Genomic DNA, 26808 nt, shown 5'->3' on the forward strand with positions numbered 1-26808 from the left:
ATTATACTGGTAAAGCTTTCCCACGTAGACAGGTCTTTACTCTAATAGACAGTCTGAATTCATGTCATAAGTATATCTTTGGCCAGGTTTTCTGAACTTGCTTCCCTATATTCATGTTTAGGTACTTAGATAAGGAGTAGTCTGACTTTCAAAGGGTGCTAAGAATCCACAGCTCCTAATGGACACTTTGTCTTTTGTTTTTATCAGCGTCTTTCTAATATGCATTAAAATACAGACGCGAGTTTTCCAGGTAACATACAGCAAAAGATATAGGAAGCACCTACAACCACACTAGATCTGCTTCCGTCGTTTCCTTCAGCAACAAGACACAGATCTGAAAATGCAAAACAATAGCTATTTTGAACTACTTTCCCAAAATCTAAATACTTAATTCCATTTTACATTGTTAAACCTTAACCAAAAAAGGAAACACAAAAGCTACCTTATTTGCTTTAAAAATGTCAGTCTTTTTGCAAGGTTTGTGGCACAACTCCCTCAAGTTTAGCTTTGAGGACAAACGTACTTTAAAAAAAGACTAGACAGTTAATTTCTCTTAGTTTTCCCAACTGATATTGTATAATTGCCCCTAAACCCTTGTTTACCAGAGCAGAGAGAGTCCCTTCTGCAAGAAACAGTATTACACATTTTCCACAGGTATCTGGAAAATCCTAATCTCTTCTCTGTGCAAAGATGTCACTTCTTTGCAGCCTCTGGTGCACAGATGGGTTTCTTTTCATACCATACATGTCTACTGAACCTGATTTCATTCCTAATATTTAAATGCTGAATCCCAGATTTTCGTTGAAAGCTCAGCTCAACCATAATCTATGGAAGCACAACTGGCTCCTCCATAATTCGTCTTCTAAACTCATTTTGTTATCTTAATCTAGTTCCCAGTAAAAAGGGGTACACATTCTCCAGACTATCAGCACACTTGTTATCCTTCTTGGCAGTCGTGGGCTAAGTGACTCTCACACCCATCAGATAAACGGTGACGCACACTGGCAGGGTAGCACAGATGGAACTAGTTCTACTGTTGCCCATGCAACACCTGTTCAGTAGATAAAGAAAGGACTTCAGTCTGCAGGACTTAGTCCACCAGCTTCCACAAGCACCACAGACACACACATGCACACATTTTGCCCCGGCTAGGATTTAAAGGTGTATTGTTAGCTCAATCTAACTAGCAACTTCTAAAACTCAAGACAGGATAAGTAAAATTGTACTTTGGCATGTGCTAAGCTGGTGAAAGCCTGGCACTGAGGTACTGCTTCCTTTCTCCTAATTAGAGTTTTACAAAGGTTAGTGAGATTGGACTAGCTAACAGACTCCAGCACTACACCCCTAAACCACACAAACTTCCAAAACATATCTCACAACCGTAAGCACCTTAGGTAACTAGACTCCTTTAGAGGGCTCTTGAAACCAGAGTGGCTGAACTGGAGGAGCTAAAGGAGACAAAGAAGTACATACACGAGACTTTCCAGGACCCAGTGGAGTGGTCCCACCCACAGTGTGACATTCTCCGTGCTGTTGAGGAGGATGAAAATCTTGAGGAAGAACACTATCAAGCTGGAGTGGAGGGAAATGATCCTATAGTTAGGACAGTCCTTCCATATGACGTCATGGTATCCTCTCGTACTAAGGATAACCCTTCGGTGGAGGGGACTCCTGTTCCAAGGAACAGAGAGGTAACAGTAAAAGGGGATTCAATTATCAGAAATATAGATAGTTGGGTATGTGATGACTTGGGAGAATTGGTTGCTGGTTGCAGATCTCTCAAGACATCTAGACAGACTTATGTGCAGTGCTGGGGAAGAGCTGATGGCTGTGGTACATGTAGGTACCAATGACATCCGGAAAGCTAGGAAAGAGGTCCTGGAAGGTAAATTTAGGCTGTTAGATAAGAGATTAAAGTCCAGGACCTCCATGGTAGCAGTCTCTGAAATGCTTCTAGTTCGACATGCTGGCCCAGTTAGCCAGGCAGAAATGCACGATCTCAATACGTGAATGAGATGATAATGTTCAGAGCAGGGATTTAGGTTTATTAGGAACTGGGGAACCTTTTGGGAAAGGAAGAGGTTGTACACGAAGGATGGGCTCCACCTAAATCAAAATGAAACCAGATTGCTGGCATATAAAATTTAAAGGTCACAGAGGAGTTTTTAAACTAAGAGGTGGGGGAAAGCCAACAGTTCAGACAGAGACATCCTTTAGGGGAGGATCTATTAACAGAGATTCTCTATGTCCTAGTAAAGAGGAGAGGATAGAAATTGATAAAGAACAAGTAGAAGATGAAGAGAAACAGTCAGACAAAATGGAGTTCCATCCAATTACACCATAGGAAGGCAAACAACTAAATACTGATGCATTTTATAAGTGCTTGCATACAAATACTAAAAGCCTAAATACTCAGATGTGTGAACTTGAGAGCCTGGTATTAAATAATGATATTGACATAATAGGCATCACAGAAACATGGTGAAACGAGGATAATCAATGGGATGTGGTAATACCCGGCACACATTATATAGGAATGATGGAGTAGGTCATGCCGGTGGGGGAGTGGCACTATAAGTGAAAGAAATCAGAGCCAAATACTGTAAAAATCTGAAATGAATCAAACAGTACCACAGAATCTCTGTGATAGCTAGTCCATGCTTGAATAATAAAAGAGTAAAGCAGTATAAATGTACTATCGACTACTTGGCCAGGATGGTGGCAGTGATTGTGAAATACTCAAGACAGATTAGAGAGGCTATAACAATAGAAATCACAGTAGTATTGGGGGATTTCAGCTATCCTCATATTGACTGGGTAACATGTCACCTCAGGACAGGATGCAGAAATCAAATTTCTAGACACCATAAATGATTGCTTCTTGGAGCAGCTAGTCCTGGAACCCACAAGAGGAGAGACAGTTCTTGATTTAGTCCTAAGTGAAGAACAGGATCTGGTCCAAGAGGTGAATATAGCTGAACCGCTCAGTAATACGGCCATAATGTAATTAAATCTAACGTCCTTGTAGGGAGCAAAATACCGCAGAAACTCACCACAGTACCTTTTAACTTCAGAAAGGGGAACTACACAAAAATGAGGAAGCTAGTTAAGTGGAAATTAAAAGGAACAGTCACAAAAGTGAAATGCCTGCAAGCTGCACGGAAACTTTTTTAAAACACCATCATAGCTATATGTATACCCCAAATTAAAAAACAACAGCAAGATGACCAAAAAAATGCCACCATGGCTAAATAACAGCGCAAAAGAAGCAGTTAAAGACAAAAAAGCATCCTTTAAAAGTTGGAAGTCAAATCCGACTGAAGAAAATAGAAAGAATAACCACCTCTGGCAAGTCAAGTGTAAAAGCATAATTACACAGGCCAAAATAGAATTTGAAGAGCAACTAGCAAAGACACAAAAATTAACATTTTTTTTTTTTAAGTACATCAGAAACAGGAAACCTCCCAATCAGTGGGGCCACTGGACAATTGAGGTGCTAAAGGAGCACACAAGGAGGATAAGGCCATTGAGGAGAAGCTAAATGAATTCTTTGCATCAGTCTTCTCTGCAGAGAATGTGAAGGAGATTCCTACAAATGAGACCTTTTTAGGTGACAAATCTGAGGAACTGTCCCAAACTGAGGTGTCAGAAGAAAAAGTTTTGGAACAAAATGATAAATAAAACAGTAGAAAGTCACCAGGACAAGATGGTATTCATCCAAGAGTTCAGAATGAACTCAAATATGAAACTGCAGAACTACTAACTGTGTTATGTAACCTCTCTCTTACATCAGCCTCTGTACCATATGACTGGCAGATAACTAAAGTAATGCTGATTTTTTAAAAAGGCTCTGGAGGTGATCCTGGCAATTACAGGCAAGCAAGTTTTACTTCAGTATCAGGCAAATTAGTTGAAACTATAGTAAAGAACAGACTTATCAGACATGTAGATATACCTATCTCATAGAACTGGAAGGAACCCTGAAAAGTCACTGAGTCCAGCCCCCTGCCTTCACTAGCAGGACCACGTACTGATTTTGCCCCAGATCCCTATGTAGCCCCCTCAAGGACTGAGCTCACAACCCTGAGTTTAGCAGGCCAATGCTCAAACCACTGAGCTATCCCTCCCCCATTCCCATGAAGATGATATGTCAGGGAAGAGTCAACAGCTTTTGTAAAGGGAAATTGTGCCTCACCAATCTATTAGAATACTCTTGTGGACAAGGATGATCCTATTGACAAAGTGTACTTGGACTTTCAGAGAGCCTTTCACAAGGTCCCTCACCAAAGGCTCTTACGTAAATTAAGCTGTCATGGGATAAAAGGCAAGGTCCTCTCATGGTTCAGTAACTGGTTGAAAATAAGGAAACAAGGGGTAGGAATAAATGGTCAGTTTTCACAGTAGAGAAAGGCAAATAGCAGGATCCCCTAAGTACCTGTACTGGGACGAGTGTTGTTCAACATATTTATAATGATCTGGAAAAGGAGTAAATAGTGAAGTGGCAAAATTAGCAGATGATACAAAACGACGCTAGATAGGTAAGTCCATAGCTGACTGGGAAGAGTTACAAAGGGATCTCACACAACTGGGTGACTGGGCAACAAAATGGGAGGTGAAATTCAATGTGGATAAATGCAAAGGAATGCACATTGGAAAACACAATCCCAACTACACATATAAAATGATGGGGTCTATATTAGCTGTTACCACTCAAGAAAGATCTGGGAGTTATTGTGGACAGTTGTCTGAAAACATCCACTCAATGTGCAGCACCAGTCAAAAAAACTAACAGAATGTTAAGGACCAAGACAGATAAGACAAGACCGAAAATATCATAATGCCCACACCTTGAATACCACATGTAGTTCTGATCACCACATCTCAAAAAATGTATATTAGAATTGGGAAAAGTACAGAGAAAGGCAACAGAAATGATAAAGGGTATGGAACAGCTTCCATACAAGGAGAGATTAATAAGACTGGGACTGTTCAGCTTAGAAAAGAGATGGTTAAGGAAGGATATGCTAGAGGTCTAAAAAATTATGACTAGTGTGGATAGCATGAATACGGAAGTGTTATTTACTCCTTCCCACAACACAAGAACCCAGGGTCACCCAATGAAATTAACAAGCAGCAGATTTAAAACAAACATAAGGAAGTATTTCTTCACAAAACACATAGTCAGCCTGTGCAACTCATTGCCAGGGGATGTTGTGAAGATCAAAACTACAACTGGGTTCAGAAAAGAATTAGGCAAGTTCCTGGAAGATAGGTCTGTCAATAGCTGTTAGCCAAAATAGTCAGGAATACCACCTCATACTCTGACTGCCAGACATTGGGACTGGACCACTCGGTAATTGCCCTGTTCTGTTATCCCCTCTAAAGCATCTGGCACTGGTCACTGTTGGAAGACAGGATGCTGGGCTACGTGATGACTGGTCTGACCCAGTATGGCCATTCTGATGTTCTTATGTTAAACCCAAATCTAGTTTAAATCCTTTTGTTCTGCATTATCACCATTACAAGATTATTCTTTCACTGCGTATCTAGTGTGACAGACCCAGACCAGTGGGGTGCAGGAGTCTGGTAGAGGGCAAATATACTGGTCACTGGATGAGTAGTTTTCTGTTCCCTGAGTGACCACAGCAGGGGCTGCACTAGAGTAATCAAGAACCTGCTAGAACCAATTAAGACAGGCAGGATAATTAAGACACCTGGAGCCAATTAAGGAACTGCTAGAATCAATGAGGACAGGCTAGCTAAACAGGGCACTTGAGTTTAAAAAGAAACTCACTTCAGTTTGTGGCGTACATGTGAGGAGCTGAGAGTGAGAAGACATACTGCTGGAAGACTGAGGAGTGCAAGCACTATCAGGAACCAGGAGAAAGGTCCTGTGGTGAGGATAAAGAAGGTGTTGGGAGGAGGCTATGGGGAAGTAGCCCAGGGAATTGTAGCTGTCGCGCAGCTGTACCAGGAGGCACTCTAGATAGCTGTAGTCCACAGGGCCCTGGGCTGGAACCCGGGATAGAGGGCGAGCCCGGGATCCCCCCAAACCTCCCAACTCCTGATCAGACACAGGAGGAATTGACCTGGACTGTGGTTTCTACCAGAGCGGAAGGTCTCTGGGCTGTTTCCTGACCCACATGGTGAATCTGTGAAGCGAGCAAATCCGTCAATAAGCGCAGGACCCACCAGGGTAGAGGAGGAACTTTGTCACACTAGGTTATTATAATTTGCATCTCACCATCCTGGAAGACAACATCAAATTCTTAGTCAGGATTCCATAAAATATCCACTGCATAATATAACTGAAGACAGTGAGCAACATCCGCTATATGTGGTACACTGACAAGTCTCAGATGGGCTTTGGATAGACACATTTAGAGAGCGGTCTACCAAAGCAAGTCAAGAAAGACATTTTATTTTTATTTATTTTCACGTATTTAAAAAATCTACTTCCTCCTTCTGCACACATGCCTTTGCTGAGTAACCACGTAATCTCATTGCTGTGGCACCTTCTCTTCCTCTAGCCTTTCTCTAGCGGTTTGCTTTTGCCCTCATATCTAAATTGGGCTGTAAGCCTCTGCCAAAATCTTAACAGCACTGTGAGGTGCCTAGCTTACCAGGGAGGCTGCAGAAAAGACAAGATCTTGATATAAATGGTCAGGATTCTCTGATGCCCAAGCAGGGCTACAGAAACCCCATTTTAATGGCCAAATGGTCAACTCCTGAAACAGACCAGAGATGAAATTATTTTTCTTCCAAAAGTCATGCTCATGCCAGCAAAGCATCACTAATCTGACTGCAGTTGGCCCCAATCATGCCAAACAGCCCTGCAAGCCTCCACACAATGCAGCTCTTCTAAAGCAGTGGTCTCCAAACTTTTTTGATTGCTTGCACCCCTATCAATAAAAAATTTTTGAGCATGCACTCCCAATATATTTATATTTATTTATGTATAAATTATATACATGTACTACTATACTAATATATTATGTACATTATAAAACATTCAAAAAATAGAAATTAAAAAAGGATGAGAGATGAAAAACAATATTTTAAAAATAATTTTTACTGTATTTTATTTACTAACGGTACAAAAAACCTTTTTGCGCTCACAAAAAAATTATTAATATTTTTAGTGAGAGCAATGTGATTGAATATGCTTCATTATTTCTGAAAATCTTTGTGATACAGCGATTCGAAGGTCTGGGTTAGGGTGTGGGAGGCGGCTCAGGGTGGGGTGCAGGGTCTGGGAGAGAGTTAGGATGTGGGAGGGCACTCAGGGTGGGGGTGCGGGACGAGGCTCAGGGCTGGGGCAGGCAGGAGGTGCAGAGCACTTACCTGGGGCAGCTCCTGCTTCGTGCAGGGGGTGTGCAGGTGGCTCTGTGCAGTGCCGCCTCCATGGCCACGATTTGGGGAGCTGCCCCCCACCCCGGACACCCAGAATGCAGGGGCTTTAGGGGCTGCAGGGCCCTGGGCTAAGGGGGCCCCAGGGCCCTGGCCTGCAGCTCTAAAGCCCCTTTTGCAATGCAACCCTGCGAGCATGGGCTGGAGAACTCAGGAGGAGCAAAGGCAGCTGAAGTTTAAAAGGTCAACACCAAGCTTGATACTCACCAAAATTCATATGATAGCACTTGCCCCACCCCGGTTCATGTTAATACAATGTTCGGACATTACTAATGATGAATTACATTCAGAAGTGTGCTTTAGACAAGCACCCAGGGGTTCTGAAGTTTATAACCAAGACTTATCTCATCTTCTCAAACCTGGACTGGAAATTTGGCAAGATAAAGGATTTGCATGAGGTATCCTTCTTCCAGTGATGCTTAAAAGTGCAGCACTTGCAACTGAACCAGGACATGTATGGACAATCAAAAGTACTAATTTTATATATAAAATCTGAATTTGAGCTTGAGTTCTAGATGACGTTTCAGCTGTTTTTAATTCATTTGAACTGGTTCATGCATCCCTAGATGATACATCAGAAGATTCAACACCTCTTGAGATCCCTGTGGGTGATATAAAGCCACCAAAAGTTAAAAGGTGTCCATCTGCTTTTAATGCTACTTTGACCTCAATGAGAGCAGGACTCATAAGAAAAGTATTAGTTGTATTTTGAGTTAGGTAGAGTTGCACCAGCATATTCCCAAACCCTTTGCTCTTACTATTGCATTAAGATTTTCTTCTATCAACAGAAGAAAAGCTGATCTCTGGTGTGCTTTGACAAGTTCCATTGTATAATCGTTAGTGACTACGTTTACCTTAAAGTCATTGTTGTATCTACCATAGTTTACTCGACCCATGTTTTCTACCAACATATCCAGATTTGCTCCAGCTTTCCCGGTTATATTTATCATGTTTGATTTGCCTCTTTCAAGGATTCCCTGAGGAACCTGTAAGCAAAACACCAAAAGGAGAAAATAACTTGAGGACAAAACTCAGGCTATTACACTGGATTACTCATTTCTGAGGCTTACTGGCTTGTACAGAGGAAAATATCCCTCTGCTGTCCTGCTCACAACCCCAACAACTATCATTTAAATTGGTCAATAAGATATTCAGGTAAGTAGTGTTTCAGTTATTCAAATAATGGAAAGTTATCAGTTTCCTCAAAAGTGTGATACATTTCGTTCACTAATTCTATTGGTTTTGAAATTTCAAAGCTCTGCAAGGCTTTTTATTCCTAAAAAACTCAATGAGTTGTCAAGGTCTGTTCAAATGATTGAAAACAGTTTGCACGCTTTATAGGTGAAAATATGACTCATTCTCAGATTAAGTTTGGATGCTTTTTTTTTTTTTTTTGTAAAAGCACTTTAAGATTCTGAATAGAAAACAAAACAATAGTTTGGTTTTGCCAATAGAGACTGTACTGTTTACTATACAATACATCCTTGATGTATTATATAGAAAATAGGATTCATTAAAGAAATATTAATGCAATATGCTGGAATAAAAAATGAAAGCTGGGCTTTGACAGTCCATAAATTGACTTTTCTCCTTACTGAGCAGGAACAAAGCTGTGCTGTACACAGTTCAAGGAGGAAAGCGGGGGAGGAATCTACATCCTGTAAAAAAAATTTTTTTTTTAATTTGTGGTCAATAACCCAATGTCACAAGCAAAGATGTAGACTCAAGCTTCCTGCAATAATCAATTGAAACAATCTGCAGGAGCTGATCAAATATAGTCAACTTCTGATTTGTATCAAACCAGTAGTAAGCAAGCCCAGTTTATAGATTTTTTTTTCCTACTCGTATGAAGACCCTAGACCAATTTTCAGTTGTCTTGATACTAATGGTAAGACTTTCAAGCTGACCATAGAAATGGTGTGTACAGATTAGAATATTTTAAAAGCTTTAGTAAAGTGTAGAATGTACCAGCTGTGTGATCCCTTTTTTTCTCTTTACATTTCATATTAAATAAACTAAACTGTATTTGTGTACATGGGGGAAAAAAGTCACAAAGTACATAGTACAATTATTAATCAGAGCTACCCAAAGACGGCAAGTGACAGACATGGATATCAGTATTTGTAAGGTCAATATTTACCCCATCTACAGAGACATAGGCACGGTCGTGGACTCCATTTAAGGGTGAAAAGAGTGGTGTTGGCTCACTACAATTTTTGGGGAAAGTAGTCCTGTACAGCACAAACCCAAAATACTAGAAGAAAAAATTAGAGAACCAAGTTATTCTGAGGCTACACTTGAGGCCACACAATGGAAACCATTAACCAGAATTTCTGCCTACACATTAGATGCCTACTTTCATATCCTGTCTGGAGCGATAATCACAAATGGTTTCAGATATCCAGGTTTAAATCTTGTCAAGTGATTTCAATCTTCAATACTCAATGTAAATTTTGTAAAGTTTCATACACATATTTACATAAACTTAAAGATAAAGGTCTCGGTTAAGATTTCTCCTCCTCTGCACCTCAGTAAGAGTAAAGGGTAATGAACTGAATCCAATGATTTTTATCCATTTTCAGTGAACTACTGACAACTGGAAAAAAAGTTGCAACTGAAGCTTAGGTAACAAGCTAAAAAACTGCACCCTACAACCAAAAACTGACACCAGTACTGCCAGGAAAGGGGAACCAGCTGCTATGCTACTGGAACAATTAAGAATATTTTCATGTGAAATACTGCCATCAGGGGACAACAGAATCAGTGATGCTGGATTTGTTCCTATAACAAATGAAACAAACACACTGAAACCATTCTGTTTTTCCCCAGTAACATTAACATAACACCATAGTCTGCCATGAATTGGATTTTAATTTGGTTCCTGGCCTCTGGGGCAAGAAGAAGAGGTGGGAGCATGACAGTTCCAGTTAGGGTGACCAGATGTCCTGATTTTATAGGGACAGTCCTGATATTTGGGGCTTTTTCTTACATAGGTGAGTATTACTCCCCACCACGTCCTGATTTTTCACACTTGCTGTCTGGTCACCTTAGTTGCAGCCAGTCACATGTGACTACCAATGCATTCAACCAGCAGCACAGATGGTAGGAAAAAACAAAACAGAGGGGGGCTGTGACCATTATGGACCACCCCTGTTTCCTGAGGCGTCTCTGAGGTCCCCATGAGACCAAGGCAGGTGACAGGGTGTAACAGCTGCAAAGCCCAGCAGAGTGTGGAGAAGACCAATGCATAGAGGGTGAGCTGCTTGAAACATGACCCAATGAGCAGGGATGCTAAACCCAGGGAACTGAGTGGTCAGAGGCTCCTTTTAAACCGGTTTCTTTTCATAGGGTCTTTCAGCAGCTGAGTGCCTGCTCTCTGCTCCCACAGAAGCACACAAGTAGCAGGACAGCTCCTGAGCCTCTCTCCTCCGACTGGATCCCTCTGGTATGTGCAGGCAGAGGCAGAGAAGGAAAGCCATCCAGCTTACCGGTCGGTCATTCTGGTTCGGCCAGGACAGATTTGAGTTTTGAACCCAGCCCAGCTAATGTTCAGAACTGGGTTTTGAATCCATCCTATCCAGTGTCCTGGGACTATGGGGCAGGTAGCTGCTCAGCAATCCTGCCCACCACACATGTTTCCTAGTGGTTGCTTCTTCCAGCTGCAGGCAACTGGCTCCTAATCTGTACTTAGCTCAGCAGAGGGGGTGATCTGGGAGCCAGATGCATGCAGTGGAAAGATGAGGCCACTGAGCAGCCAGGAGGCGAACAGAAAAGAAGTCAGGGAGAAGGGACAAAAAATGTGGGGAAAGAAGGAGGAGGAAGCCACGGCAAGATGAGGAAGACAGGAGCAAGATGCTTTTTCAAGAGGTATTTTTCTAAATCAGCCAGTGGTGTAGAGGCCCTTGGTGGATGGGATGTGTGCACTCTGATGAGTTCTGGGTGATTACTCTCAGAATTTTTTCTATCTACATTCTGAAGAGGAAAGGAAGTAAAAATAAACAAGATACCCACAAAACATCAACCTTGTGACACCCCGCCCCATCCCACCCCCGCAGATCCCCTGCCCTGTTTATCAAGAGAATTGTCCCTGGCAGATGTTTTGACACATTACCAACTATATACCAGAGAGAAAGAAAGAACCGACAGACCAAGGAGAAAGAGTGGGAAAAATCTGGAAAACAGGGAGGAACAAGGTGGAAGGGATCTTTGAAACCTAGTGCTTCACAGAGAGACTATAAAAGAGGAGAAAGAGCATGAGAAATGGAGGAAGATACTGAGGATGAAGAAAAAATGGAAAGCAGAGATAACAAAAATACATAAAAAGAGAGAAAGAAAATGAGTCAAAAAACCCCGGGTGAGATTCAGCAGTGATGCCAAAAACATGGTGGCCGCAGGAACAGATGGTGTCACAGATGGGGAGGGGACTCCAACCCAAGGAACCTTGGAACAACTAATGTAAGAAGTACAACAATGCAAGATTTAAAGGACAGAGTTCAGACATGGTTTAAGACCTTTCACCCCAATGCAGTGATATCAAGGTTGAATTTCATGTAAGATTTGGAAAATGATCACTTTGTAGTTACATGAGAAAGTCTTACCTGCTGCAACTGAACAAAGGTTAAGGGGTAAATGCTTCTTATTGGCCCAGAGGGTGACAGGTCACCAAGAAGCTCCGCTACTGTGCCTAGCTGCAATGCAGAAAAAAGCAGATTTAGACTGGTCATAAAATTCAATGTTTAATTAATAGCTAAATAAGACAAGACAACAATATGGTCCAAATTCTGCTCTCAGTTACACTGGTGTAAATCTGATGTAACTATTGACTTCCAATGAATTACTCCAAATTTATTATCTGAGGTAGCTCGGAGCAGAATTTGGCTTTGTCACGTACCATCTAAGACGACTTTTAAAATAACTGAACTCGCATTTATTTTTGAAGCAGTAAGGCCCCAATTCAGCAAGATGTTTAGGCACAATTTGAAACGTAAGCATGCAATCAGTCCACTGACTTTAGTAAGACAACGCACAAGCTTAAAGTGAAACATGTGCTTAAGTACCTTTCTGAATCGGTCCAATAGGCACAACTATACTGCAGGTTAATATACCCATGATGCCCTCTGACCTCTTTTTGAGATGATAAAAGCTCTCTTGCAGACTATGCTTCTCTCACATAGAATCCACAGCAAATGTTGAATTAGTCAGGATTCACACAATATGCATAATACCCTCTATGGGCTCAAAGGTTCAAGTATTTTGGGCTTTTTTAAAAAAGAGCATCAGAATTTTAGTCTATGTTACATAAATGTCTCTACGGGCCCAGCGTAAACTACATTGGTGATTCCAAATATTTTCCAAAGTCAGTATTTGCTTTCAAGTAATGTTGCAGAAAAGCCTCTACAAAAAATGGCACTTAAAATGTTGTAGAATTCAATATATATTTTATACACATTCACAGTAAAAAGAAAACAATGAAATACTGGGTATTTCAAAATAATAAAAGAGCAAGCTTTTGCACAGGCACATTCAAAAATGAGAAATACTGCAACATTAAAAACAAACATCAACATTATGTATGTAATCGTTTCTACACGTTACAGGATAACACAAATCATCTATTCACACACAATCATTGATTTTGTACACAAAAATAGAGTGACTACTCAAAGACAGTAGTCTGGATATAAGTGGGCTATTCATGCAATAATCTTTTAAAATTTACCAGTTCTATGGCATGCGCATCACCATGGTAATTGAATGCTTCCCCAAATTATCCAGTGTACACAAAGGAAGGTTATTTCTCTTCCCGCCAGCAAGCAGGGAGTGGACTCTTTTGGAGGAGGAGAGAAATGGGAGGAATGTGGCTTATTGTGGTTGGGTCAGGTCAAAGTAGTGGGTTTTGTGTTCTGCTTTGACCATGCTGAGGTTCATGGTCCATGCCAACCTCTTTGTGCAAGAAATCCAGATTAATGAATTAGTCACCTAGAAAGCTAGGTCTTTTGCACACAAGTTTGATTCTCAAGGTTGACAGTTCATCGTTCCAGTGGCAAACAGCTGTTGTGGGAGATCATAATCAAGCAGAGAGATGATCCCTCAGGCAATATGGATACAGCATGTGGCGTAACAGGCCAATTAAAAATCCTGTGGCCTGATTCTCAGAGATGCCATGGATCTGCACCTCCCATTTATGTCACCAGGCGTTGTGGATGTTAGAGACGTAAATAGCATTTAAAAAGTTAACCGGTTAAATGATTAAAATCATATTGTTTAACAGAGCGCAGGGCTGGGACTGCTCCTGCTACTGGGATCAGTGGTTGCGGCCCGGGGCCGCTGCTGGGGTCAGCATGGCCTAGGGCCGCTGGTGCCACTGGCACGGCCACTGCTCCCACTGGACAGGCTGGGGTTGGCTAGCCAGCAGGCATTGGGGCTGCTCCAGCCAGCGAGGCTGGTGCTGGGGCTGCTCCAGCCCGCCCAGGATGTACACATAGCTATGTGTAATTTTACTCACTATTGAATATATACTAGCTCAGAGAAACCTTATAAGGCAGCCTCTTGTCTTCTGAGACCACCCTAAAGTATGCTTAGGCAGAGGGGGCAGTTCTGCTTCACCTTGACTGGATAGTCATTTCTGTGAGAAATTTCACTTCTGCAGACCACTTGGGTAGGATGACTTAAGACAGATTGTGCTGTATTATCTGTTATCAGTAATGAATGTTGCAGCACTTCATATGCCATAGCAAAATGGGTCAGGCTTATCAATCAAAAAGGCTGTCTGCCCAAAACTAAAGAATTACAGAGCACTATCCAAACTTATGAATTACTACACCCAGCTTACCAACTCCCCAAACAAAAAAAAAAAATGTCCCTTATTGCATATAGGGTATTTATTTGCAAAACACAGCAGCTCCTCTCTTCCCGTCCTCCTCTTTCCTTTCAATCCACCGGCAGCTAAAGCAGCCTCTCATTAAACTTCTATCTTCAGCAGGCTGTGAAATAAACCCCACGGGCTTACCCAAACTCTGAGTTATCCAAAGGCTGAATAACTAGAGCTATACAAATATCACGCATTTTAGTGAGACTTAACACACAGCACAGTGCATATTATAAACATTGCATTTTATTTACAAGCCATGTACATTGACATATTTCCTTTTGGTGTAATAAGGTAAATGTTAGTAACTGGTGGAGGTAATTTTGAGACCAGAGTCAAAATGCTTGTCAAATTGAATAAACCCCATTTTACACAGCTAATTTTGGCAAAGCAGTGTTAGTCCTATGGCTTAGCACTTCCATAGTGCTTTTCATCTGCAGATCTCATAGAGGTTAACAAAATTATCATCCTCCCATTTTACAGAAGGGGAAACTGAGGTAGAGGTTAACTGATTTGCTCAAAGTCAGACAGCAAGAAAATGGCTGAGCTATGAAGAGAAGTCAGAACTCCTGTCTCCTAGTCCCATGTCCTGTATCTGGCTCTCCTCAAGAGGGTTAAGAAGCCTTTTATCTCTGAGTTTCTATTCTCTCCTCCCTGCTCCTTTGTATAGTGCCCATAGATGGCTATTTCAACTTTATAAAACTGTTCCTTACAAAGAAACAAGTATGCACGCACAGATAAATCTACAGGGTAATAAATGAACATTTACCTTCTCCATTGTCACTCGCCCATATGCATATTTGGGTGTTGTTGGCGGGATAGGGTCCTCAGGTAAGTGATTATACTAGGAAAATAAGAGAGACCAAACGAAACTTTAATATGAAACACATTTTAACTAAATTCTCAACTAACATTTTGTAACTTAAGGGGAATAAAGACACCAAACTAAAGATAGATTTGGCCAAAAGCAACATTTTTCATAGAGCTATAGGAATGCATTTGCAGGAGGTCTTAAAACAGAAGTGTTAAAATCCACCTGATTTGGTTACGTATTACACGTGATTTTAACAGTAACTCAGAAATGGGATCCTTCATAAGAACCTAGATAAATAGACAAATAGTTGCCTGAGACTGCACTTTCTTCAAATCTCATGTAAACCATTCCCAGTTTGTGAAACCATCTGTTCTTTCGAGCAGGTTTTTGTACGTTATGATAGCTAGCCTGGGCCTGCCAGAGTCTCTATAAGCCTCTGCCTCATCCAATACACATCACACATTCTGTCCACTAAGGGCCCAACTCCACGCTCAGTGCCACCAGTCAAGTTCTTATTTACTCCAGACAAGCACAGTGGCCACTACAAACAGACATTGTTCAGAAATAAGGCAGAGCTCTGCAGAACCCATTTTATTCACTTTGTATTCCTGCCTTGTTCATTGAACAAGATCCTGTCTGGGCACTGAAAAGGCAGAATTCCAGCAGAAGAGATGCATACTTACATGTGCACGACGGGGCCTCATTAAGATTGCCTGCACAGCCTTAAGCATTGCCTCACTTTGGAGTACTTAGTTTTGCATCTCTAAATCTCTTAACAGCCTTTTTTTTTTTAAGTTTCCTAGGTTTGTTTTTTCTTTTAAATAAAAAATTCGATCTTGTGAACCTATTTGCTATTCAGCACCAGGCTGTTATGTCTTGCACGAGATGCTTGCTCAAAGCCCTGCCTCATCTCTTAGGCATTGCTGAGCTAAAAATTCATTCAAATCATCTACTTCTGCATGCACAATACTAATAGATTGTTGGGAGATACTAAAATAGCTCATGGAATTTGAAAAACACAATAGTAAGTACACATGCATAAAGTGTTGGTATTTGGGTACCCAACTTTCTACTCGCACAAAACCAAAACATCCCCTGCCCTAACCCTCCTCCGAGACCCCACACCTTCTCTGAGGCCCCATCCCTGTTCACTCCATCTCCCCTCCATCGCTTACTGTTCCCTCCCTCACTTGCTCATTTTCACTGGACTGGCTCAGGGGGTTGGGGTGCAGGAGGGGGGGAGGGCTCCAGAAGGGTGTGTGGCCAGAAAGGAGGAGTTCAGGGTTGGGGGGGGGCTCTGGGTTGAGGTCTAAAGTTGGTTGGGATGCACGAGGGGGTGACGGCTCCGGCTGGGGGTGCAGGAGGCAGCTCTGGGCTGGGGGGTGGAGCCGAGTGGTTCAGAGTATGAGAGGGAGCTCTGGGCTGAGGCAGGGGGTTGTGGTATGGGAGGAGGTACGGACTCTGGGCTGGGGGTACGGGTTCTGGGGTGAGGCAAGAAATGAGGTGTTCATGGTGCAGGAGGTGACTCCACGCTGGGGCAGGGGAGGATGAGGGCTCCGGCTGGGAGTGTGGGCTCTGGTGTGAGGCTGGGGATGAGGGATTTGGGGTGCAGGAGGGGCCTCCAGGCTGAGGCTGAAAAGTTTGGAGTGCGAGAGGGTGCTTTGGGCTGGGGCAGGGGGGAGGTCCCCGGTTGGGGGTGCAGGCTCTGGGCTAAGGGTGAGGGGTTTGGGGTGGAGGAAGGTGCTCTGGCCAGGGATCGAGGGGCTCAGAGGGCAGAAGGGGGATCAGGGCTGGGGCAGAGTGTTCATTTGCGGGGGAGAGGGATTTCAGGCTCTAGGCATTGCTTACCTCAGGCAGCCCCTGCACTTAGGAACTAGAGGCGGGACATGCCATTGCTTCCAGGAGCTGCAGGGAGCCTGCCTTAGCCCTGCTGTGGCACCACGTGGACTTTTAAACAGCCCAGTCAGCGGTGCTGACCAGAGTTGCCAAGGTTCCTTCTCTGCCAGACACCAGGCAACCCTAGTTGGTATAGGGTGGGCATAAGAGGAAGTTACTCATCTTGTGGAGTAACCCTGGTTCTTCCAGCTGTGTTCCCCTATGGGTGTTCCACTATAGATGTGTGTCCCTGCACTTCTGATTGGAGATTTGTGCAGCAATGTCCATTCAGCCCACATATACACTCCTCCACCCGTCCTGTGCTCTGCCTCGAGGCTAATTAGTGTTGAGTGGGCGAACCACCCTCAGTTCCTTCTCTATCACAAAGCCTCTGTTGAGAACTCTAAAGTAGAGGGGAGGAGGATGGGTTGTGGAGCACCTATAGGGAGACACATCTCCAAGAACCATTGTTACTGCTCAGTGTGAATAACTTCCTCTTCTTCTTTGAGTAGTGTCCCTATACGTGCTCCACTGTAGGTGACACCCAAGCAGTGTCCAGATGGGAGATTGGGGCTTTGGAATCAAGTCTGTTATGGATGATAATACTGCACAGCTGAAGCTACATTGGAAGCAGAGTTCCCAGTGATCATGTAGTGTTCTGCAGTGGTCTGAACAGACGCCCTGGTGGCTGCTCTGCTGATTTCTGAGATAGGGATGTTCTTGAGGAAGGAGACCGAGGAGGAAACCGACCTTGTGAAGTGCGTGCGGATTAAAGATGGAGGTACTACACTGCAAACCTCATAGCAGTATTTGATACAGTTCGAGACCCATTTGGAGAGTCTTTAGGCTGATATTGCTGCGCCTTTAGACATATCTGGAATGGAAAGGAAGAGCTTAGATTTCCTAAAAGCATTCAACCTGTCCAAGAAGGTGGCCAGGGCTCTCCTAACATCTAGAGTGTGAAGTATGGCCTCCCTGTTATTGCAGTGAGGCTTAGGATAAACGGTTGGGAGGTGAATCAGTTGATTCCCGTGAAAAAATGAAGTCGCCTTGGGTATGAGCTTTGGGTGCAGCCCGAGAGGAACCCTGTCATGAAAGAAGACTGTAAAAAGGGGGGTGCGCCATCGGTGCTGCTATCTCCCCATTTCTCCTCACCGAGATGACGATCAGAAATGTCTTCATTGATAGGTGTATAAGCAAGCAAGTGGCCACAGGTTCAAAGGGTAGTCTAATCAGGCTCTTTAAAACTAAGTTCAGGTCCCATGTTGAGATGGGATGTCTGGGTTGGGGAAAGAGGTTTGTTATGCCCTGGAGGTATCTCTTTCTAGCTGGGTGTGAGAAAACTTAGTATCTCTCTACTGGTTGATGGAAAACCACTATGGCCGCCAGGCATACTTTGAGCGAATTGAGAGATAATCCTGACATCTTGAGTATGTAGTCTAAAACCACAGGGAGAGTAGCAGATGCCAGGATAATTTGTCTGGAATTGCACCAAACTCGAGACCTGGTCCACTTTTTCAGGTAAGTATGACTGGCAGTCAATTTCTTACTGTATAGTAACACTTTCTGTACCTCCTCAGAGTAGAAGCTCCCTATGTATTGGAACCATGAAGGAGCCAGGCCTTGAGCTGCAGTATCCACAGGTTGGTATGGAAAGTGGATCCTTCATTCTGCAAGAGGAGGTAAGGAGTGGGTTGAAGAGAGATTGGTGGACACGCCGCCAGCTGTGACAGCTATGGGCATCACATCAGTCTTGGCCAATTGGGAGCAATCAGTATGACATTTGCTTTTTCTCTTTTTATTTGTGACAGGGTCTTCAGCAGCAGAAGGAACTAGAGGAAGGTGTATAGAAGGCCCTCGTCCCTTGGAAGAAGGAGAGTGTCCAAGGCCAGCATGGACATTTCTTGTTCCGATAAGTGACGAACAAGTATATTGTCAGTGTCTCCCATTGACTGAATATGCTGTGAAGTACTATGGGGTTCATTTCCCACTCATGGTCGTGTGAGAACTTGTGACTAAGATTGTCTGCTGTTGTGTTCTGCACTCCCAGCCGACAGGCCACTGACAATAGAACATTATGGGAAATGCACCAGTTCCAGAGCTTTAACACTTCTGCGCAGGGGAAGACAATCTGGTGCCTCCCTAGCAATTTATATAGTACACGCACACAATGTTGTGCATCACGACTTTCATGTGTATACCTCTGATAAGTGGAAGAAAGTGAACATATGCGTTCCTGATCGCTCTAAGGTTGATGTGGAGAGTTGCCTCCATGGGTGACCATTTGCCCTGAGTCATGAGGTTGTTGAGATGTGCAACCAAATCTATCAGGGATGCTTACGTAGTGAGTAGTAGTGTTGGGGGGACTGTGTGAGTGGGACCCCTGTGCAAACAGCTGTTGAGTCTTTCCACCAAACCAGGGAGTGTTTGACCCCGAAAGGCACTGAGAGAGGTCTGTCTAACCTGCCTTTTTTTGGCCTGTAAACTGAGCTGAACCACATCTGCAGGCACCTCATGTGAAGTCTGGCTGGAGATATTACAAACATGCCTGCTGCCACATGCCCCAGAATCGGGAGGCAATGTCTGGCCGATGTTTGAGGGCTAGTTTGCACTGTCTCTAAGTGCGGACAGGCTGGGAAATCTGTGCTGTGGAAGGAGCATTCTCATTTTCAGTGAGTTAAGATCACCCTCTATAAGCTCCAAGCATTGTACTGGAATTAGGGTCAATTTCTGGATGTTGACTTGTATGCCCAGTTTTGTGAATACGTCCATAGTTCCGTGGGAGGCCCATAGAGCTTCTTCGAAGGAGCAGGCCTGAGGAGACAGATCTCTAAGCATGGGTAGGATCACGATCCCCTGGATATGCAGGTGGGCCACCACTATGGAGAGGACCTTGGAGAATACTCTGGGAGCCGACAAGAGGCCAAAAGAGAGCACTCTGTGCTGGTACTGATACTGATCCAGAGTAAATCGGAAGAATTGTCTGTGGGATGGCAGGATCAATATGTGGAAATACATGTCCTGAAACTTGAGGACCGAGAACAAATGAGTCGATGGTACCAAAGGGATCAGAAACCTTGGCCACATGGAACAGTCCGATGATGGTTGTCTTGCAGTCATTGGCATCAGGGGCATCCGTACTGGTGCCATTTGCTTGGAGCAGGTATGATCCAGGCTCCTGTAACTGACCAGCACTACCACTGCTTCAGTCCTTGTGCTCATAGGTTCTTTAGGCTTACCAGCAGCATCTGTAGCAGAGGGCCCACACAATCTGTGGGTGTCGTGCTTAGACACCTTCAGTACCAAGGAGACTGAACATGTCAGGGATCTTCTCTGGCTGGTTCAGGGCCCACTCTGAGGGCTTGAAGCTCTCTTTTTAAGAGATCTTACATAGGGAATCTGAGGATTTCTTCCTTGGTTCACCGTCCTTGGTAGTGTAAGGTTGTGGAGATGGCTCACATCACCTGGGAGAGACAGGCTATGGGTCAGTCGCAGGCTAAAGAGCTCCCTCCATAAGGAGCTGTCATAAACAGATGGTTAAGGGTTAATATCTCTTTCACCTGTAAAGGGTCAAGAAGCTCAGTGAACCTGGCTGACACCTGACCAGAGGACCAATAGGGGGACAAGATACTTTCACATCTTGATGGAGGGAAGTCTTTGTTTGTGCTTTTTGTTTGGTTCGTTGTTCGCTCTCGGGACTGAGAGGAACGGGACATCATTCCAGGTTCTCCAATCTTTCTGAATCAGTCTTTCATGTTTCAAAATAGTAAGTAATAGCCAGGCAAGGCAGATTAGTCTTATGTTTGTTTTCTCAACTGGTAAATGTGTCTTTTTTGCTGGAAAGATTTTTACCTCTGTTTGCTGTAACTTTGAATCTCAGGCTGGGGCTGGGGGGGAGTCCCTCTAGTCTATATGAATCTGAGTACCGTGTAAAGCATTTTCCATCCTGATTTTACAGAGATAATTTTCACCTTTTCTTTCTTTAATTAAAAGCTTTCTTTTTAAGAACTTGATTGATTTTTTCCTTGTTTTAGAATCAAGGGATTGAGTCTAAACTCACCAGGGATTGGTGGTGGGAAAGGAGAGGGGATGGTTAATTCCTCGTTGTTTTAAGATCCAGGGAGTTTGGATCTGTGTAAGCCTCTCAAGGCAACCCAGGGAGGGGAGAGTCTGGGGGGAAAAGGTCGGGGGGATGTTTAATTTCTCCTTGTTTTAAGACTCAAGGGGTTTGGGTCTTGGGTTCCCCAGGGAAGGTTTTGGGGGAACAGAAGTGTGCCAGACACAGACTTCTGGCTGGTGGCAGCGTACCAAATTTTAGCTAGTAATTAAGCTTAAAAGTGATCATGTAGGTCCCCACTTCTTGAACCCTAAAGTTCAAAGTGGTGAAAAAACCTTGACAGAAGCAGTTTCAGTTTCTGTTTTTTTCAGAATTTGGCCCTCAGCTGCTGACATGTCTGTGGAACATGTCCCTCAACGAGGCAAAAGACAGAGGGGGAATGGCCATCCCATACTGGAATGGCCTCCCTGCAGGAGAGAATTCTTAAACCGGGCAGGCCTCTTACTGGTGGCAAGCCCCAGTATAGTGGGGGGAAAGGGTTAAAGTAAAGAACTTATTTTAAGTTTTTGGTTTTTTAAAAAAAAAAAAAACAGGGGAAGAAGAAAAAAGAAAACTAAGAGACTAAGAAAAGAACAAAAGCACTAAAAACCAGCTAAGCGCATTTCTAAAGAAGTAAAGTATCCTTGAACAGACTGCTAATTGCTCTGTCTCTAGCCAGGAGCAGTTGAGAAGGAACTGAAGGAGGTTTGCCTGCAAAATGATAATTAGTCTGGAGACAGAGCATGGCGGGGGAGGATTTGGAGCACCTGTGCAGGCCAGACACTGCTATCAAAGATCTCTGATCAGAACTGCGGGGATGCACCTGCACATACACTTACAGTGGAGCACCTATAGGGACATTACTTGAAGAATTGCTGCCCTCCATCTAAGATAGTTGGAATAAACAGTTAAATTCCAAACCTGTCTTTATGGAACCAGATGAATGAAACAACAGCAGCCTCCACCACAAGGGCACACCTCACCATTCAAAACAAAGACACATGTAAGCAAAGAGGTTATGCTAGCTGTTGTTCTGTGAAGGTCTGTGTGTCTCTTAAAGGGTGGCAGTAACGCCACAGAAGGAGACCAAAAAGTCTGGTCTCCCCTGAAGAGTTAGGTTGATGTAACTACAGCAAGGGCTAGCTCAGTGGTTTGAGCATTAGCCTGCTAAACCCAGGGTTGTGAGTTCAATCCTTGAGGGGGCCAGATCTGGGGCAAAATCAGTACTTGATCCTGCTAGTGAAGGCAGGGGGCTGGACTTGATGACCCTTTGGGGTCCCTTCCAGTTCTATGAGATAGGTATATCTCCATATAGCAATATAGATGCACCTTGTCATAAATATAAAGGGAAGGATAACAATCTTTATGTATGCGGTAACATAAATTCCTCCTGATCGAAGGTACAGAATCACTTACCTGTAAGGAGTTAATCAGTTCAATTAACCTAGCTGGCACCTGACCACAAGGATCAATGGGGAAAGAAGATGCATTCAAATCTGAGGAGGGGAGGGGCCCGGGAGGTTTTGTTTGTGCTCTCTTTGTTGGTTCCCTCTCGGGACAAAGAAAGAGACCAAGCAGGTAACCTAGCTCCTAAAAAGATTCTGAACTGATACATCTAAAAATTACAGAAATTGTAAGTAATAGCAAGGAAATGTGTTAGATTATCTTTTGTTTTAGTTTGTGAATTTTCCTTATGCTAAGAGGGAGGTTTATTCCTGTTTTTGTTACTTCGAAGTTGAGCCTAGAGAGGAATCCTCTGTGTTTAAAATCTTTTCATTTACCCTGTAAAGTTATCTTCCATCTTGATTTTGCAGGTGTGATTCTTTTACTTTTTTAGTAAAATTCTTCCTTTAAGAACCTAATTGATTTTCAGTGTCCTAAAAAACAGCGATTTGGTCTGTGCTCACTTTGTTAACCTCTCGGTTGGTATATTATTCTCAAGCCCAGACAAGAAAGGGGGTGAAGAGGTATGGGGAGATATTTTGGGGGAGATAGGGCTCCAAGTGGCCCCTCGTGAATGTTTGTTTAAATCACTTGGTGGTGGCAGCAACACCCTTCAAGGACAAGGAAAGGAATTTGTGCCTTGGGGAAGTTTTAACCTAAGATCATAGAATATACGCTTAGGGGGTCTACCATGCGGGTCCCCAAGTCTGTACCCCAGAGTTCAGAGTGGGGAGGGAACCCTGACACACCTAGATTGACAAAAAAAATGCTACTGGTACTTGAGGAAACAGAACCCCTACAGCGATGGAAAAACCCCTTCCGTCCATGCAGTCTGCAGCTACACTGTATGGTTACGTAGTAGTAAGATTTTATGTTTGTATTTTGTATAATTTAGACTGCAGGATAAACAACAACAACATAACATGTATTAAATGTACGGGTGTATGATTTGACTATATCCTACCAGCCACCCTTTCTGAAAGCAGAAAGGAATAGCCAATGAGCCATTGGCTATTCCTATCAGCCAGAATCTGTGGCTGTGCTGATTTCAAGGCAGTGACAGACCTTTTAGAGTCACCACTTAGCTGTAGGTTTAGCATTTTAAACTAAGGCCTTGGCTACACTGGCGCTTTACAGCGCTGCAACTTTCTCGGTCAGGGATGTGAAAAAAACACCCCCCTGAGCGCTGCAAGATACAGCGCTGTAAAGTGCCAGTGTAAACAGTGCCGCAGCGCTGGGAGAGCGGCTCCCTGCGCTGCAAGCTAAACCCCATGAGGATGTGGAGTACGTACAGTGCTGGGAGAGCGCTCTCCCAGCGCTGGCGCTGCGACCACACTCGCACTTCAAAGCCACGGCAGCACTTTGAATTTTCAAGTGTAGCCATACCCTTAGTGAAAGAATGTAATGGTTGTTTTACTCTTGCATTGCAATTTGATGTTCCTGTTCAAATGTTCTGAGTAAATCAGGTCCGTTGTGTGTGTGAAGGAGGAATGTGTATGTTAAAAGGTAAGCGTGAAGGTCATCACCAGACCAAATGTTCTAGGGAGGAACCGAAGACAGGCACAAGGGCACCAGGAGGTTGCAATACATCCCTACTGACATGTCAGAGGAGGGCAGATTGACGACTCTAAAGAGGAGAAAAGGCACCTATCAATGGAGACAAGATAACTGTAATCAAAACAAGCATGGGGTAACTCCCTGAGAAACCTGATGAAAGAACAAGACAAAGGATGAAAACAACAATTTAAGAAAACAAGCACTTGTCAAACAACAACTGATTACAGCATGACGGTGCAAAACTCACTGGTCCCAATGAAGAAAAATCACTATATAAACAGGATGCCTTGCCATGAAACTTTGGGTTCATCCTGCCAAGACTTCCCTGGAGTATCATGTCAGGACCAACAGAACCCAGATCCCACCTACCTGTGATCAACCTTGCTAGGCACTACATTGAACTGGACTGGTAACTATAACCTCGACTGGCGGGACAGTGGTTTGGGTGTGGGTGTGAGAGAGCGAGAGAGAGAAAATGCATGTTAATTGCTATATCTTCAAAAAGCATGGTGTATTGCCTATTCCCATGAAAAAGATCCCATGTGCTTCTTAAGCATAAAATTTTGCTGTACAGCAATCCTGTAGAGGACTTTGGGATGCTCCAGACAGCAGCAGATCCCACTTAGCCCCTCCTTTTGGTATCTATTACCAGAAAAGTTCCTTTTTGTTTGTTTGTTTGTTTTTCCTTGTGTGTTAATGGAAAGGCTAACGAATGAACTTCAATGGCTCAGACACAGGTTTGATACAAGAGTGGGTAGGTGAGATTCTGTGGCCTGTGCTGTGCAGGAGCTCAGACAAGATGATCATAATGGTCCCTTCTGACCTTAAAGTCTATGAGCTATGCCACTATAGCCATCATAGTGTAGATATGGCCAGCGGTGGTAGCAAAGAAGCACCTGAACAGACCAAGGGAATCAGGGGCAGAAAAGCCAGGAGACAGTCAGAACAAGTAGCATGTTTTTAAAAGCCAAACTGAAGCAGCTTGTCCACTGGACCATGACAAAGCACTCCCTAATCTGACATATCTCCCTGCCAAGTGTCAACCACTTTATTGGCAGAGCTGTTAAAAGAAAGAATAATTTACATCTCTAGATAATGGCATAACTCCACTTCTTCCCCGCTCTTTGTACATGAAAATGGCTCAACCAGTGCTGCTCAAGCTTTCATAAAATCCACTCCAAACAATTTTCACACTAGAGAAGAAACCAAACATAGATTGTTTAAGTCCAAAAGCAGAAAGTGTTAAGCAACTGAAAGAGGCCTGTTAGGACAGGAAAACAGACAATGATCCCCATACACCTCTCCACCTTCCCTCCGTGCCCCCTAAAAAGCCAATAGGGGCTCACTACGTGTTATGTTTACAACAAATCTATCATTTTGAAAGCAGATATTCATTACAGAACGACTTTCTTTTTAAATGTAACTTTACCTCAAAATGTGATTGAGCAGATAGATTGTTATTGGTTTAGAACCCACAGCACAGACAGGAAGATTTTGTTTAGATACTATGGATATGCAGGCTAAAAGCTAAACAAACCACAGCGTAAAAGTTGCGTACACCAGTCTTGCCTACCAAAATTGACAGTGCTTATGCCAACACTTCAGATCCTATCAAAACCAGCTCTCTGCATGAAGTCGTATCTCCCTTGGTTCACATGCATGCAAACACTAAAGATCACATTTCAGATAGGCACACACTTTAATTAAGGAACTCAAGAGCAGCACTTTTTTTGTAACATTCATTGGCAAGGGAAGCCACACAAAGGGTATGGCTACATTGGCACTTTACAGAGCTGCAACTTTCGCGCTCAGAGGAGTGAAAAAACACCCCCCAAGCGCTGCAAGGTACAGCGCTGTAAAGCCTCAGTGTAATCAGTGCACAGCTCCCAGCGCTGCACGCTACACCCATAGAGGATGTGGTTTACACTTCATAGCGCTGCCGGAAATTCCAAGTGTAGCCATAGCCAAAGATGTGAGGACTGAGGTAGCCTATACTCTAAAGGATGCAATATAAAGCTATCAAAAAGTGATAAGACTTGGAAGGTTAAGCTTGGAAAGAATACAGAAGGTTATGAGACTGTTCCCCAGTAGCCTTTTAATGAAGACAAAAATAAACCCAACGCGACTTGTGCTTAAACACAGAGAGGGGCCCAAAGGAACTACTTGGATTGAACAGTCTTGAATTTTGGGGTGTTTAAAACCCCCAGATTCAAATTCCACAGCTCAGCCCATCTCTTGTTTGTAAAGTTATGAAGGGAAAATCTGTTCATCGCCGTAAGCTTTCCCACTCTTAGAGACCCCAAACACTAGAGTGCACAACAAAGTTTGGAAGCAGACTTTGGGTGATTTTTTACACAATAATCAAAGAATTCAATAGCAGCAAAAAGCAGCAGTGTATTTCAACACTTGAAGTGGATAATAAATAAGTTGGCAGAATTTTTTTTATAATTTTGACAGATAACATCCACGTTTATTTTTAAGCATTTTCCCCCTATTTTTATCTATTTAAATTTTTCACAGTTGGGGGAATTATGGAGGAGTCAGACAATAACTATCTAAGGACAGCAGAGATTTAGATTAAAAAAGTTAAAGCTTTATAACCTCTAAATCACAGATTGTCATCATCATCTGTCAAAATATGCAAAGTAAACATCCTTAAATCAAAGTCTAAATAAGCCCTCAAGCAGCACTTTTCTAGCTTTGCCTATCTGCACATTTCTGTTCTTATCTTTTTTCATTGGTTTG

General features: G+C 43.2%; 1 protein-coding gene across 3 annotated transcripts in view; it reads right to left on the bottom strand.

Moving 5' to 3' along the window:
* Positions 1-26808, bottom strand: part of GLB1 (galactosidase beta 1) — an 84173-nt gene that overhangs the window by 11529 nt on the left and 45836 nt on the right. For 2 of the 3 annotated variants that reach the window (XM_075062532.1, XM_032781705.2), the window contains exons 11-14: positions 15048-15122; positions 12009-12098; positions 9551-9664; positions 8265-8396 (exon numbers count right to left, since the gene is read on the bottom strand). In XM_075062532.1, coding sequence (XP_074918633.1) covers positions 8265-8396; positions 9551-9664; positions 12009-12098; positions 15048-15122 — 411 coding nt within the window. Of the gene's footprint in view, positions 1-4179; positions 4350-8264; positions 8397-9550; positions 9665-12008; positions 12099-15047; positions 15123-26808 lie in introns of those variants that run through there. The other variant, XM_075062533.1, reaches the window with a different exon arrangement.

Source organism: Chelonoidis abingdonii, chromosome 2 (genome assembly GCF_003597395.2).
Source record: "Chelonoidis abingdonii isolate Lonesome George chromosome 2, CheloAbing_2.0, whole genome shotgun sequence".
Taxonomy (NCBI): domain Eukaryota; kingdom Metazoa; phylum Chordata; order Testudines; family Testudinidae; genus Chelonoidis; species Chelonoidis abingdonii.